Source organism: Anthonomus grandis, chromosome 1, assembly GCF_022605725.1.
Source record: "Anthonomus grandis grandis chromosome 1, icAntGran1.3, whole genome shotgun sequence".
Lineage (NCBI taxonomy): Eukaryota > Metazoa > Arthropoda > Insecta > Coleoptera > Curculionidae > Anthonomus > Anthonomus grandis.
In genome coordinates, this window is record NC_065546.1 from 41,390,411 (window position 1) to 41,407,664 (window position 17,254).

General features: G+C 30.6%; 2 protein-coding genes across 3 annotated transcripts; one reads left to right on the plus strand and one right to left on the minus strand.

Moving 5' to 3' along the window:
- The first annotated feature begins 1,708 nt into the window (after positions 1 to 1,708).
- LOC126737875 (beta-chimaerin-like) lies at positions 1,709 to 15,436 on the plus strand. 2 transcript variants are annotated; one of them, XM_050442964.1, is made up of 9 exons: positions 1,709 to 1,856; positions 1,924 to 2,003; positions 7,076 to 7,283; positions 7,343 to 7,585; positions 7,691 to 7,917; positions 7,987 to 8,217; positions 8,455 to 8,592; positions 8,656 to 8,761; positions 14,799 to 15,436. In XM_050442964.1, the coding sequence occupies exons 2-9, from the start codon at positions 1,955 to 1,957 to the stop codon at positions 14,974 to 14,976; spliced, it is 1,380 nt and encodes a 459-aa protein (XP_050298921.1). In that variant the 5' UTR covers positions 1,709 to 1,856; positions 1,924 to 1,954; the 3' UTR covers positions 14,977 to 15,436. The 2 variants fall into 2 exon arrangements, with proteins under 2 accessions (XP_050298921.1, XP_050298911.1); XM_050442954.1 differs by having other exon boundaries at positions 1,714 to 2,003.
- Positions 15,437 to 15,498: 62 nt separating this feature from the next.
- Positions 15,499 to 17,131, minus strand: LOC126737901 (uncharacterized). The gene is made up of 4 exons (XM_050442991.1): positions 16,991 to 17,131; positions 16,908 to 16,932; positions 16,431 to 16,571; positions 15,499 to 16,370 (listed from the first exon to the last, which is right to left on the minus strand). The coding sequence occupies exons 1-4, from the start codon at positions 17,036 to 17,038 to the stop codon at positions 15,829 to 15,831; spliced, it is 756 nt and encodes a 251-aa protein (XP_050298948.1). The 5' UTR covers positions 17,039 to 17,131; the 3' UTR covers positions 15,499 to 15,828.
- Positions 17,132 to 17,254: the final 123 nt, after the last annotated feature.

The following is a 17,254-nucleotide window of genomic DNA, read 5'->3' on the forward strand; positions in this document are numbered from 1 at the left end:
AATTAAATAAATAATCACTTTACTTAAAAATTGAAACTAATAGCGAAATCTATTGGGGAAAAAATATAGCACGAGTGCAAATTTTACGAACTATTGGTGTAATTAGTGCAGGTTTGTGTAATCCATTGGGACACACAAGGTGGCACTTTTTGCCCTGAGTGCAGCCAGTTCCGCACGAGCTATGGGAGGTCGTGCGGCTCTAGTTCCTATCCCGTAAGTAGAAAACATGTCGATTATTATTTGGGGAAGTTAATAAATAATTCCATATAAGCAAAACTAAATTTTAAGGGAAGGTAACGTAAAACATAACTTCAATTAATAACAGCCAATTTTTGAAATTTTCCCTCAAGGCTAAATCCAAAAATTGTTGGCAATGCAACTGTGCGGTTTTTCACCTGAACCGAACCAGTGTCGGTGCCGCCTTAGTGCCACAACTTTTTTTCCAATTGAATTCGCTGGGTCTGGATAGTGCATAGAAATAAAATATCGCCCAGCACTATTATAGTCTTTTTTCGCGAGAATATTACATTGCATATGTTTTTTCTGTCATATTTCAATTTCCAAAAATATGTAAAAAAACTAACATGCACCCAAGGATTCCAGGACTACCACCAAGTTACCCTAAAAACTCTAAATTTTGTATGTTACACATGTGGAAAATCCTCTTTTGTTATTCATGTCATTGTTCTACGGATAGGTTTCTAGCTTAGAGTGCGTTTATATGCGTAGTCTACTTCCTCGTCTGAAGCTGTAGATGTGGACATGCATGTAAATTGGTATCATGTGGAGTTAGTTCATGATGGTCAGGTAAGTGTTATTTTTATTATTTGATGGTTGATTGGGCGCCATTACGCGATTCGTCCGATCCTGATATATTGTATAGTGTTGTCTGCTCTTGAACAATTTTATTCATCTATGGTCCTCAATCAGAGACCTTGCCTATTTGATCCCAGGCCTTTGACTTCTTTAGGTTCTCCCTTTAGGACAAGAGGTGGCTCATGCTTTTTATAACTAAAACTGGTAATAACTAACTAAAAAGGCATAAAACGGGTCGCCACATATGTTGTACCAAAGTAATACCCGTTATGGACTTCATCCAAAACCCCGGATAATGATGAAGTGTTTATACTCCGTATCATTTAATGCGAGCTCACCCCTGCGATGTGGAGGTCGCTGCTGTGATTTATCTAAGTGATTTTGGAAAAGTTTCTCTTGATAAACTCACCAGCAAAGGCTGTCGCAGCTGAATATCGCTCAAGTTAAATGCCCATTTAAAGCCATATTTTAACGAGTAAGCGCCTTACTCGGTTGCCATACGATATCTAAAGCGTTATGTCATCATATGGTTGCGTTCGAATGACGTCATGTGTAACAGCTGTCAGAGTTTAAATATTAGCTATACCTTTCATCGGTATTGCATTTGTTTTGAAGACTGACCTAAACCATGAAAACACCTATTTGTTTAAATTTTCAAAACGTTTTGAGTCTAAATCCGATCTCATACAGTTTTAGGATAAGATCCTAGATCTGACCGCTAACAAACGCTTAAAGCGCCTTATACGGTGACGTCATGACTTGATCGCTCGAATGGCATGTCTTAAAGACGCTAATAGGCGCTTACTCACTAAAATATGGCTTAAGGGTCAAACTTGTCATAGGTCTCTTACATATGATACTTGTCAATTGTCAAATTTATGACATATTTTTGGTTTTTATTATTATTTATTTTATTTGTTTAGTAATTTTAGTATATAAATTCATTTATTTGAATAAAAGCGGATTATTCATCAGATGTTAAACAAATTTATCATAATAAAATCTAAGAAAAAGCGATGATCCGAAAAATATTCTAAGAAGTACGATAAAATGTCACTAGTACAAGGATTCTCAATCTTATATTCTTTATTTTACTGAACATTATAGAAAAGGCGATTTTTCCTGAAAGGCCTTCAATATGGTGCTGGATTTAAGCTCACCTGCGCATACTTTATGGAAAACTGATTGTAAGTAGAAGGAATTAACTGTATAAAATAAATAAAAAATAAGTTGTATTAAGAGATGTTTGTATTGCAGAGAGTTGCATGAGCAAATTCTATTATAAAATAATAGTTTTTTCAATACAGTTGTTCTTACCATTCAAATATTAAAATGTTGGTTTCATCATAAATTGTGCTCATGCAAATTTTTTCAATATACAATGATATAATTTCAAATAGGTCCATTGTAAGTAAGTCATAGGCAATTTTATAAATTAGAATGTTATTTATTGCGTTTTATATGCGTTAAGATCAATTTCTAAAGAGCTTAGTCTGTCTACTTCTAGAACTGTTTATTTTGCCCTTTTTGAATCGCACCTTCGATATGCCCTTCCGTTCTGGGGTACATGTAGTGCAACTCAATTTGACCATATTTTTAGACTAAAGAGCTTCATGTTATACACTGAGACTTAAATACAGAAGTCATTGCCAGCATTTCTTCAAAATCATCTGCCATTGGAAATTAAATCCATCACATCTTTTTTTGTATTTCGTAAAGCATTAAAAGCATTCTTACTGGAGAGAGCTTGTTACACAGTTAACGATTTTTTTTTTGTAATCTTGATTTGAAATTTCACGCACTAGCTCATTATGTATTTTTACTATCTGTACATTTTTAGGTATACTGCTTTGTGTAGCTATTTTAGGATTTTTTATAAGTTTTTACTTTTTTACATTTTTTTTTTAACATAGAAAGATTTTTTAATGATTTTTTTTTGACATTGTATACATTAAATTGTATATTTTATAATAATATTTTTGACTACTTACAATTTTGAAATTGTATTAATCTGTATATATTGTTGATATTCTATTCTATTTATTTATTTATTTTTTTTTATTTTGTTTTGTTTTTCTTTTCTTTAATTGTGTTTTGTATGTATTTTTGTGTCTTGTTTGTTTTGCAGCCTTGTCTACAAATTGTAACAATTTCTTGACAATAAAGCATTGATTGATTTTATTCAATGCATTTTTTGATGGTCAGTCATTGCAAGACATTTAACATGTTCTGAATGGGAGTGTACCTATCTTAATTTCACAAAATATGTATCACTTTATTCTGTTGTATTGGTAGCGTATTAATTCAAAGTAATTTATTTCATGCAAATTTATCTACCTTATAGTCTAATCACATCTAATAAGATAGGTCATACATTCAAATAGAGTGAAATATTAATATTTACTTGAAAGTGGTTACTAAAATGAAATAAAAAAATTCATGATAAAACATAGTAGGGGTAATCAAGTTGAACTTTATTAAAATATAAACAAGAAAAAACAAAAAAATTTTGATTTACATCATATAGTGTGTGGCTCTTAATTGACCCCAGCCTTCTTATCTTTTGAATGAGTTTATATAAAAATTTGAGATTTGGCATACATCATTAGCAGATGAGTGCAGCAAAGCATTTTATTTTTCAAAATGGTGGTGGAATGCCATTTCAAAAAATAAAATTAATCATTTAAAAGCTCCTACTGAATACTTTATGGTTTTCGAATATTAAGTCATTACTTCTATCCATAGCAAAATGGTAGCCTTTCAAAATCTTATTTTTTGCATTTTTATTTTCCTTACTACACCTGTTCACATGCAATTTGTTTGTAGGTGTGTTGTTTGTAGAGTTTGTATTTTTTTGTTAAGGTCAAAAACAAGCTAAATTGATATTTCATTTAATGCTGGACCTTAATATTTTAAAGGCATTGTAATCAACAAAGGATTGTCAACAGTCATCCCTAAAACGAAGCCTAACAGCTACTGCCTTACATTGGAGACCAAAAACTTGTGTGCTGTCTTTTGCACGAATGGAATATAGAGAAGCAGACGGATTTAAGGACGACTTGAGAAACACAATTTGAGACATTTCTCAAAACAGTATTGCTTAGTCTCTTGCTCAGAGTGGTAATATGTGGCCTCTAATTCAACTTAACTAGCTTAACACCTAGGAACTTTACTTCGTCCAGATTCACTGACTCATTCCCACCATTTTAATTCTTTCATTGTTTAGTTTTTGAGTCACTTAGAACAAGTTTGTTTGCAGGAAACCATTTCTTCCCCCTGTCTTTCCGCAGCAGACATACTCGCCAGGCAGTATTTGATGTATAGGACACAGTGGTGTCAGGACAAAGTGTGTACTTGGCCTTTTTGTCAAAATTTGGTAGATCATTTATATATATTAAAAAAAGTATTGGTCTTAAAACAGACCCTTAGAGACCTCCAATATTTACACACTCTCTAAAGATGATACACCTGAGATCCTCACTTGCTGCACCTGGTTTCCTAAGTAAGATTTTATTAGGATAACACTTTCAGAACTAAAATTATATTCCAGGAGTTTTTAAAAGAAATAGCATGATAAACACAATTAAAAGCTTTGCTCAAATCCCACATTAGAGCAGAGGTTTATTTTATGACATGAAATGAGTGAATGATGTGAGATCTAAAACCAAATTGGCTTTCTCAGAGACAATTCATTTCATCCAATAATGTTGCTGTTTGTAGTTCAATACATTTCTCAACATTTTTGGATATGAGTGTGAGTAAAGAGGTTAGTCTATAATTCTCACACAGCTCTGTCACCCTTTTTAAAATGCAGATACACTGTGGCTTTTTTAGGACAGTTGGAAAAGTCTTTTCTCTAAGGCATAGGTTTAACAATTTAGTGAGAGGATTTTAGAAATTATTATTAATTTTTTTAATGCTTTAATTGATTTTACATTCAGAACAAACATATCTAAACTATTTTTGTTTTTAAGATTATATATAACATTATGTATACAGTAAATGAGAATTCCTCAAAGTTGAAATGGTTTGTGGTTGTGTAAAAATAGGTTTGTCTTGAGGAATGTTATTTGTATTTGGGATGTTTTTGACTAAATAGGAAGGAATATTTGAAAAAATTATTAAATGTGTCTGGATCTATGTTTGGTGAAATTGAATGGTATTTTATTATTCCTGGCTATTTATTATTTTCCACATTGACTTAGTAGGGTTACTAGAAGATTAAGTTAATTTTCTAATAACTACTAATAACTCTGTGAGTCCTGCATTCATTATTGTTTTTGTTAAAATAATTGACTTTTTTGTCTCTTAAAAAAGTTCTTTTATAGTCCAGTCATTGTCTGTTCTTGTAAAGTTATACATTTTGTATCTGCTGTGTCTATTTTACCTTACATGTTATTCATGTTTTTTTGTTTTTATTTTTCTTTGTTGAAGTGATGCATACCTGTTTAGGACCTAGGTACATTTTAGATGAAATCACTACAAATGATGTTCACATTGGTTGAAATATAGTTCCAATCATATCCAATGCTTCCCTGATTTAATGGATATTTCCTAGATCCATATTACAAAAAGAAGGATACAAAACCAATGCAAATATTTAATCTATATAATCACATTAATACCAATGATTTCATGTTCGATAATTTTAGGAAATATTCCAGGACCTTTAAATAAGTTGTAGTCATTTATAATTTTTTTTAAAATCTTGTCATTATTCTCTTAGTTTTTTTAATTATTACGCAAATACGCAAACTATATCAAACTAGAAGTACAGGATCATTCCTTATATTTTCTCACCCCCTCAACTTTTTTGGGTCAACCTGTATAAAAAAAATGGTAAATGTAAAAGTTGTAGGGCTTGACATGCAGTTTTTGCGAAATATAATATTATGGATACAGAATGTTTTAAAAAGAATAAAGAATAAAGAAAACAAAAGAAACATTTCTTTAATGGGACACCATGTATTTTATTTTTTTTATATGATAGGTTTTTTATTCATATTTTAAAAATATATTATTAACGTTACATTCAGCCGTTTTTGAAATATTTTTGTCTAAAATTGATGGTTTGGTTGCGAGACTGGCAGCTATTGCTTGGTTTTAACTTTGGAAACTGCTTAGAGTATAGGTTTTCAAAATTATTATTTTCAAAAGCGATCAATTTTAATATAAAAAAATTAATAAAAAACACATGTAAGTTAATGTAATAACTTACATGCTGGTTAAGCTTGGTTTATAGAATTAAAAATTCTAGCCTTGAGTTCTTCAATATTTGTTCTTCTTTGTGAATACATTTTGTACCTTAAAAACTCACCCAAAAATAAATCCAATGGTGTAAGTTCTGGACTATTTGGTTGCCAGTTTATGGTTCCTTGTCTACTTACTAATATTTCATACCTATTATCTAAAAATGCACAATGACTATCGGATACAGTACTAGGAATTTCTAAATAGTAACAGATTGACAAATATTCATTGTTTGCATTACGGTATATTACAATTAATATAGTTAAAGGAAAATATCTAATTCTTTGTTTTTATTAGCAGTAGTAATGGTGGGGGGACAGGGTTCGGCGAGTAGGTTTAAAAGTCCTTTCCGCCAACACCGTCATTACCGCTGACCACCCATTTTCATTTCGTCAGTTTATTTTCATTAACGACGTCCATTCGTTTTTTCTATTTAAAAGATCTTCGAAACCTGAATCCTCTTTTTACATTGATAAAGCTTTTTCGATATAGGTATAAACTACCATATTCCTTCCGAGTTGAGGAAGCATTGTTAAGATATTGATAATAAACAGGTAATATTTTATATACTCTTAAGTTTCTTAGCAACAAAAATATGCAGACTTGACCATCTTACATGCATACACAGACCACATATTGGTCTATAATGAAAGCCAGATAACCAGACCATGAAGTTGAAAATAAAATTTTTCATACATGACTGAACTGCATGTTAATATTGCATATATTTTTGAAATAATAATAAGAAGACCTATTATTAAAAAAAATAAAATACATCACATTTCATAAAAACTGCATGTCAAGCCTTACAACTTTTATATCTCCCATTTTTGTATACAGGGTGAAAGTTAGAAAAAGAAAAAAAGTTAAGAGGGGTGTGAAAATATAAGGAATGACCCTACCTTTTGATCCTTTAATTAATGAACTATTTTATTTGCCTATTCGCAAACTTTTACCTAAATTTCTACGTATTATTATATTTATAGCATTAGGTGCATATGTATTTTAGTATATAGAATCCAGTTGGAGGCTCCAGTACCCATCCCTATACTATGTGACGATTTATTGCCAGATAGACCTTACTTCTTGGGCCAGGACTACCATGGAGCTATTTCCCATATTCAAGCCGCACAACTGCTAGATACCAAAGAAAATGGTGCTTATTTAGTTAGAACCAGTAGGTCAGCCAATGGGGAATTTTATACTTTAAGTTTAAAGTAAGTAGATTATAAGGAATTTTTAACTGCAAAATTAAATATAAAAAAATTGTTTCTAGGTTTAATGGGAAAATTCATCATTATAAGCTCTATTTTGATCCTGATGGGGCTTTGTATGTGGGAGAAAAAAGATATGATTGTGCTAGGTCTCTAGTTGCAGATGGTCTAGTTACAATGTATATTGAATTAAAAGCTCCCACAATTTTGCAAAAATTAACGAGTGTCAATTATCAAGAGAGTCCTTATATGACGCTCACTTTAAATAAGAGAAAGTTAAGAATATTATCCAAACAAAACCTTGTGTAAGTGTTTGTAATTATATGTATTGCTTACCAATAATATTCAAATGTACCTTAAAAATATAGATAATAATAGAATTTTATGTACTAATTATAATAAATTCTTAGGAAACAGAATGCCCTGGGAAACTTAAACGATGATAATGGTAACAATAATCCATATACTACTACTGACCAATTATCTGCCCAAACCCTGAATGATAAAGCTGAGAAACCTCATTTATTCAAGTTAACCACTTTCAAGGGTCTAAATTGGTGTGAATTGTGTGCAAATTTTTTATGGGGATTTACCTTGCAAGGGAAGAAATGTGATGACTGTGGAGTAATTGCACATAGTAAGTACTATAAAGAATTTATGTGACATTTTTCCCCTTTTTTTTGAAACTATTACTTTTTGTTTTCAGTAAAATGTTCAGAAAAATTTGCTAATGATTGTATACCAGACCTAAAATATATGAGAGGTGTCTTTGGCATTGAACTTACAACACTATTATGTGCATATAAGGCAAATCTACCTTTTGTTGTTACAAAATGTGTGGCAGAAGTTGAAGCTAGAGGTCTTACTACTGAAGGAATATACCGCTTAAGTGGGTTTGCAGATGAAATTGATGCTATTAAAATGGCATTTGATAAAGGTACTTAATACGTAATAGTCCTTATCATTTTGTTTTATTTTTATAACTTCTGAAAATTGCTTAAAATAATTTTTCAATTACTAATATTTATTACACTTTTATTTTAAAAATATAACTCATAGTTCTCATAGAAGCTTTAATAGTTTCTTGAGTATTGTTAAAAGTTCTGAATTAGCTCTAACACAGATCTTTTGTCAATAATACAATTAAAAATTGTTATATATGATCTCTTTTTAGATGGAGAAAAAGCTGACTTGTCAATGGAAAAATATCCCAATATTAATGTGATTACAGGAGCCCTAAAACTCTATTTACGAATCTTACCGGTTCCCCTCATCACTTTTGAGGTTCATCCAAGACTGATTGATGCGATTCGTAAGTAATATTCAATTTTAAGGGAAAAAATATGAATAATTGAATGAAAAACATTAATTTTAGAACACAATGATATGGATGTTCAATTAACCTCGATTAAACATGCCTTACTGTTATTACCGAAATCCCATTACGATTCTCTTAGGTTTATGATTCAACATTTACATAGGTGAGTAGAAGATTAGATAATGGATAAAGTTCCACTAACAAGTCGCTGAAAACATTTTGTTTTTTAGAGTTTGCCTTAGTTTTCTTTATTTGAGGTTTTCTAAATAAATAACTTTTTATTAGATATTCTTGATATATATTTGATTTTCACAGGTATAGTATGTGTAAGTTATTAAATTAACATTTTGATTATTAAGTTCTTATTTTTTTAAACCTTGGCTCTTTAATATTTGCAAAATTATTACTATTAAATATTTACAGGTAGTTAAACTGATTTTTCGTATTTTCTCTACTCGTAGAGAGATTTTTAACTTTATTCAAGAAAGTAATTTCTGGTATTTGATGCCTTATGTAATTTTCTCTGCATTACATAAGGTTACATTACATAAATAATATTGGTTTTAAATCTATTTTTCGTTTGTTTAGAAGCATTAGGATTTAAACAAATTATAATTGTCTTATATTAAATATGGTTGCTTCTTTATACAGGGCCTTCCCCATATATTAACTCTTCCCTCTCAGGGGTTAGATGAAAAGTAACAAAAAACCATTTGATTCCAAACTTTTGGATTTTTATTTAAAATTTATAAGAAAAAAAACAAATTTTGACAGATGGACAGATTTTTCTTATGGAACACCCTGTATATGTCTTATAGTTAAAAAGAAAGGAATTTCTTGATTTTAAATATATATTATTAAACTACTTTTAATTAAACCGTTTTGGAAATATCGAGCTCCAAATTGTAAAAAACAAAATATTGAAGATCTTGGTAGGTGGTGCATTGTTATTGTTTGACATTTACTAGAAATGAAATAATTCTATTATAAATTATAGTTGCCAAAATCATAGACAATTAATACGATACAAAAAATTGAACAAGATTATATAAATTGTATTAATAATGGTGGTGATCAAATAGAGAGATCATTTATAATTATTTAGATTTAATTTAAAGTTAATCAATTATTAAAATAATGTATTGTTGTCAAAAAAACTAAATATCGCTTAATAAATATTAAATCTTAAGGTTTTATTGCTTCTACTTAATTCATTTATCTTAGAAAACGGCAAAATGATGTCTTCTGAATCATTTGTTTTCTAATATACGTCAAACACTAACCTTGGACAGCCTACCAAGATGTTCAATATGTTATTTTTGAGCCTGATATTTTCAAAGTACAGTAGGCTCGCGTTAATGTGAACTCAACAAATTTCGACTTAGTTCGCATTACTGAAATGTTCACATTATGGAGATTATATTAAAAATAGCTAAAATTAAAATAAAAGGGAACTACATTGTACTTTATTTATGTTTGTATTTATTTATAAATTTATTTATTACAGTTTTAAGCATTATACAAAAGTTTTATTTAAAAAAAGATGTAATTTTTGTTTGCACTTTTTTAAATAGAAACGTATCATCCATTTTTTACTAAGAGACCAAACGAAAACAAAACAAAGGTAAAAACACAAAGTCACGGTCTCATCAAATCCATATAATTTTTTAAAGCTACACGTGTTTCGCTCCTATCGGAGCATCATCAGGCCTAAAAAATATATTAAGGTATTTTTCACAAAACAAAAAGAACGCTTATAAAACTTATTACCTAGACCTACACAGATCACATTACAACTAACAACAAAAGAAAAGCTAGGTTAAGTTAACAATTCCCACCATAGATAAAAATATATGCTTAAAAAAAATAAAAAAGTCTAAATGTAAAATGTCACCAGTGAGGAACGATCCAGCAACCTTTAGATTCACAGGCGCGCGTCTAACCCATAGGCCACCAGGTAACATGATCAAAAATGGAAAACAATCCGAACTATACTAATAAGTGTGAAAATAAGTAAACAATCTTCACAGTAAAAACTTAAAATATCTAAAATCGAAAAAGAAAAAAGAAGAAAAGACTTTTTAAGAGAGGTTGTTATAAATGAGGTAAGGTTCAAACGTGAAAATATCGTTCACACACACAAGGACAGGGCTCTTCTTAGCTTTAGTTACTTCCATTTTCTCTAACAAGTCCAGTTTTTTGCCTTTTGAGCACTCATGCAAAATATCCGCTCCCTGAGTTAAAGAAAAACCATGTGAGGAGGCCAATAAATGATTTGCAAACGCCGATTTAGTTTCGATCATGTCAATATCCCTATACCTGTCCACCAAACTTGTATGTTCCATTATTCTGGTGGAAATTTTTCTCCCCGATTGCCCTATGTGAATGGCATTACAGTCATTACATCTTAATGAATATACCCCTGATTTTGAAAAGAAATCTGCCTTATCTATTGTACTAACTAGCTGACTTTTTAAACTGTTTGTAGTTTTACAAGCAATTGTAGGATTTGTAGACTTGAAAAACTTTGCAAGCTGAAAAGAAATATTACCAAAAAATGACATTGATCTAAAAAGATGACTATTTTCATTATTAAGATGGATTAAGTTGTAAGTAAGTTTGTATTTATTATAGAATTTAGAATAAAGGCGATTAATTATATCAAGTGGAAAACCATTATTAAAAGCAATATATTTAATTATATTTAGTTCATCAAGGAAAGCTTCTCTAGAAAGGGGGATGTTGAAAAGGCGTTAGAAAAGGGAATTAAAAGAGGCAAATTTGTAGGAATAAGGGGAGTTTGAGGAGTATTGGATGACATTGTCCGTAGTGGTGGGTTTGCGGTAGATCTCAAATTCAAGTTTGTTGGTATTTTTTAAAATAAGAACATCAAGAAAAGGTAACTTTCCATCTCTTTCTTCTTCAACGGTAAACGAGATATTTGCGTGAAGAGAGTTTATAGAAATGAGGAAATCCGCCAATTCCAGATCATTTCCATTCCATGCCACAAAAATATCATCCACGTATCTCCTATATACAGTGAGAAAAGCACCAAACTTCATGGTGCGTAAAAATCTCACTGAGAAGAGAAGAGTGTTAAAAGATCATCAACAATAAATCTGTCAAGCGGTGGCTTAAGCAAAAGGGACCTGACTAGATCAAGGCAATCACCAGGTGGAATGCTTGGAAATAAGTTCTTAACGTCCAGAGAAATTAGTTTTGAACCCTCTGGTATGCAGATATTTTTTTAAAAATTTGTCAACTCTACTGAATTTTTTGTGGAATAAGTACTTCTGAAACCAGTTACATCTCTGAGTGTAGTATTTAACCAGGCTGACAAGTTGTAACAAGGTGAGTTTACAAACGATACTACTGGCCTAATTGAAATACTGAGCGAAACACGTGTAGCTTTAAAAAATTATATGGATTTGATCAGACCGTGATTTGTGTTTTTACCTTTGTTTTGTTGCACTTTTTTTGCGACAGGTTTAAGGCTACAGCCTTTTCTTCTAAACCTTTTAGTGTAATAATGTCCTTTATGTCGACATAGTTTTGATTCGGCCATTGTGTGACAATTTTCAAGGCTGCAAGAGCCTCCAAATGCGTCACTTTTTTTTTCTTCAAAAGTTAATATCTCGCAGTCACTATCTTCTGAATCATTGCTATCGAGATTTTCCTCCACTGCGTCTGTGTTCCATTCCTCAATGTCTTTGGGATTATAATCAATCTAAAAACAATCATATCTCAATGAAATTCTAAAACTATTACAGACTTTCTTCTTTTGATTTCTAAAAATCGAAAATTAAAAGGACTAAATAATACCTGTTCAATTGTTTGAAGCAATGTAATGGTTTCATTAACTGCAGCTGCTCTTCATTTTCCCACATCTCTTTTAGTCGAGCTAAAGGTATTTTGGGAAAAAATTTGGAGGAGGATGCTCCTCCAAATTTTTTCCCAAAATATTATTCCAACATTTTGAAATTACTGAAGGCTATATTTTTTGCCAGGCCATATGAAATTGCATAATAGCATCTCTTAAAGTTATACCTTTTAGGGCCTCAGCTACTCCTTGACCATTTGATACAATTGAACTTAATAGGCCTTTTCTTTAAAATAGTTTGATTATTCGCAAAACATTTTGGTCTAATGGTTGAATTAATGGTGTAACATTTGGGGGCATGTAGACAACAAAAATGTGTCCGTCAGAAGTTTTTAATTCTGCCGGTGGATGCGAAGGGGCATTGTCTAACAGGAGAACGGCTTTTAAAAGAAGATTTTTGCTTTGTAAAAATGATTTAACCTAAAAACCCAATTTAGTCTTAAAAAAATTAAAAAGCAAACAAAACTTTCACTTACCTCTGGAACAAAATGCTTAAAAAACCAATTTTAAAAAATTTCCTGCGTCATCCAGGCATTTTTAGTGCTTTTATAGATGACTGGATTATCAAATCCTTTAAAACATCTGGGTGATCTGGATGTGGATTTACAAGGTGAGGCTGCGAGGATAACTTTTCCCCTGCAATTTTAAGCAACATTATACCATATCGCCATTTAAATTTTTGAAGCCATCCATCGCTTGCATTAAATTTATCGTTGAGTTTTAATTTTCTATGTAAATCTAGAGCCTTTTCTTGAAGCATATCACCCGTAACTGGCAAATTTCGATCACGCTGTTTGGTAAACCATTTATACAGCAAAGTTTCCATCTTGGGGTTTTCTGCACTTTTTAAAGTGCAGTTTTTTATTTTATTAGGTCTTAAACTCTCTCCAACAACTTTTAGAATTTTTTCTTCTTTATTTTTAATTGCACAAATAGTTGATTTTGCTATTTGATATTTCTTTGCTAGTGCAGTAACACTTATACCATTTTTGTGCTCTTCCAAAATTTTTGATTTCTCATAAAGAGTTAAACACTTATTAATTTTAATCATTTTAAATCGCCACTGCGCAAGATGCGACACTCTCTCTTATCTAATAAACATCAACTAAATGACCAAACAACTTTTCAAATGAGTAAACCCAATATCCACTAACAAGCCTAGACAAGTCTTCAGATCATCCAAATATGGGTTTTCACACTATAGAATTAACATAGAAAAATATTTTATATTACATATGTTTATATTTTATATTAATATATTATAATTAATATATAAAAAAGTTCACGTTACCACGAGTGTACTGTAGTTTAATTAAAAGTAGCTAAACTATATATATTTTAAATCAGAACATTCAACCCATTTTATCTATGAGGCCATACATAGAGTGTAGAAAATTGTTATTTATTTGCGTATTTTTGAAAAGGTAAAAAAACTCCAATATCATGAACTATGAATATACAGGTGTTCCGTTAAAAATATATAAGTTTTTCGGGGTTATAACTCAAAAACTAGTAATCAAAGATATATCTACACCAATGGATTCTATACGGAAAAAAATCTATAAGAATCAGTATTTACTTTTAAAAAACTTATGAAAAATCGAAAAATGCCTTAAAAACTAAAAGAACTATGAAAATTTTGTTGACTGCATCTTTAGTTTTACGAAAAAGTAGCACAGTGTCGCAAAACCGCTATCTCTAAAAATAAAAGAAATATCTCGCAAAAGTACCCAAAATGGGACACCCTGTACAGTAAGTCAGTGGGACATAGTTTGAGTCAATAATTATTTTTAAAACCTATTTTTAAATTACTTGGAAGTGTCTTAAATAATTTTGCCTGGATGTTAGGTGATCCATTTGCTTATCCCAATCTAAATTTTTATATTTAATATTATTCGTTTGTGCGATTACGTTTTTTGAGTTTAAAAACTTAAATTCAGGCAAACCACTTGAGTTCGATTTTTTCTCCCCTGGTTTGATGCGATTCATTCGAAAGCAATTAAATAGTATAGCAAACAAAATTCAGTTCACTTCTCTACATGAGACCAATATTTTATTTGTGTATGTTTCTTAGTATTAATCTTTTATGCACTTTTTTAATCTATTTTAATATATTTCCAGGTATTTAAATTACAATTAATTGAAATATTCCACATTTAAATGACCTACTAAAACACCATTGGACATTAGTAAAATGACCTGCTAAATCACAAATAAATATGCCTAATTACTCTCAGTGTCTTTTAGCACCTCTAGCAATTAGCAACCAAAAATAAATACATATATTTTATTTTTTAACTGGTTTTTTTTTCTTTCCTAGGGTAGCGCGACATGCCCCAATAAACAAAATGAACGCCCTCAACTTAGCCACCGTCTTTGCTCCGACATTAATCCATCATCCCCCGAACATCATACCGGACGTTAGGAGCGATATTCTTCTTTTGGAACTTATGATTAATAAATGCGATGGGGTTTTTCTTAAATCGCAATCGCCTTGAGAGTATTGGAAAACTTCTTTAAATTGCATACATGCAATACTTATTTAATAACTGCCGTGACAATTGCTTGTTTTTATTGTTCGAAGCAAAATTCGTTATGTGTGTTTCAAAAACTTTAGAGTAAGGGAAAGACCCAGGTATATGGTGAGATATTAAGTTAAACAGAGTTGTTTTGTTAACTATTTAGGTTGTAGACTGTTTAGGATCGAGGTTTTGTTGGAAGTGTACGTTCTGATAAAAAAAAAGAAGTGGTGGCAAGAATAAGGTATTTATCCTCTTATCTACTCCACTACTGAAGTAGTTTACCTTTCCTACACATAATCAAAAACAGTAAGATATTTTAAATTTTTTGAGATTTTTAAAAAGTTTGGTACATTGTTCCAAAGTGTAAATGTGATTTTACGTTGATATTGTGATTAATTTGGTTGTTGTGATAAGTCGTATTTGGTCAAAATTAGTTTTGTTTTGGTAAAACAAGAATATCCTTATTGACTCTATCTAATAGTTTATTTATTTGATCTGTACTATACTAAATTATTTATTATGTAAACATTCCTAATTTGTGTGAATATTGATCTGTATTTAAAGCTAAGCTATGTTAGGATACTTTAAAGTTAACCATTATATAAATTATGTTTTTTTCTCACTAAGTATAATCAAATAAGTAACAATTTTATACTTTTTTACAATAAATGTTTTTTTTTACAAATGTTTGTGGTTTTAAATTTTATTGGTAATATTAACTTTATACAAACTGATTCCAAACAAATTTTGAAAAATTTATGGTACAAAGTCCTCAATATAGCTCTACATTTTTGGTTAGTAGGTTGCTAGTATAACTTTATAATACGCTCAAAGTTTCAGATATTGCAGTAACTTCAATACAAGCATATCCTGCTCAGTAAATACACAAATACCGGTCTTATTAATGGAAAAACTAAACTCCTGCATAAATTTCCTTTTTTTAGGTGTCAAGGTCTTATTCAAGTCGTCATTATCCATCTCATTATCACACTTAACATGAGGATTTTCATTCGGTATTTCCACATGTTCAGGATCATGATCGTTGGCAAAGTAGATGTACGTCACATTACTGGATATTTTTTCGCACATCTTAAGATAATCGTCGATAGTGATAGCGAGGGCTGGGAAATATTCTGTTACAGCTTCGCACACTATAGTGTTATTTTCAAAGGTTAAATTGACCGGGTGTGGGGAAAGACAAAGAGTTTCGTTAATAGAATGGTAATTTTTGATGTAGCAATACTCCGAGTTGGTTTGGGGCTTAAATGCTGTGACTGACTCAAGAGCGTTCCCGTTGCAGTGACCGTTTTCTTTGGATATTTCGCCGTTGCATATCATAATCCATTTGTTGCGATGTATAAAACGTCTTCCTAAATCATCCAATAAGATTTTCTTAAATATTTTATTTTAACATATTTTTTATAGCTTACCGCTTGGATGATGGATCGCTATGGTAGATCCTCCTACGCCATCTTTCATTTTATCTATTAAATTTTTCGCTTTTGTAATGCCTTCAATGTCGCTAAATTCGTCAGCCAACTGTTGTTGAGCATGTTCAGTTTCATAAAGCTCTGTAAATATTTACAAGAAGTTAATGTTTTGCTCTTCAATAGTACAATATATTATATGAACATTCAGGTAGGATATTACGAATGTTCTGTAATATTTTTGAATATTTCAGAAAGATTTAGGAAATGAGCTGTACTAAAGCGTCAAGTTTGGTCGTTTGGATCTTGGTTGACAAAATCTTTTCTAAAATAGAAAGGAAAGAAATCCTCTTTTTAACTTTTTTTTTGAAAACTTTTAGGAAAAGTCTTATGCAAGCCCCTACTTTTTTTAGCGTTTAGTTTACTTTTAGTCAAATCCTATTAGACCAATTTAAACAATTTTATAAAAAAAAAACTTACCTATAAATGAATAGGCTACTGAAACCTAAATTAAATAATGTATTGTTAAAAATCATAAGTTTTTGGCTTTATTTAGTACTTACCATAAGAAAAAAGAGCACGAAATGCATGCTATTTTTTGTTCGAATCATTTTTAAGACTTTCTTGGCTTAGGTTCTGAATAAACAATTCGACACGTTGGTTCATTGCCGAGAAGCAACTTATAAGAGCATTTATTACAATTACTTAATAAGGCCCCCATTATTTAATTTGTTTACGCCGTCATATAAGTCACATTTCACTATATTATTATGTATATATAGTTTTAAGAAATGATCAAGCTTTAGACCAGAAATTTCTGGAAATAT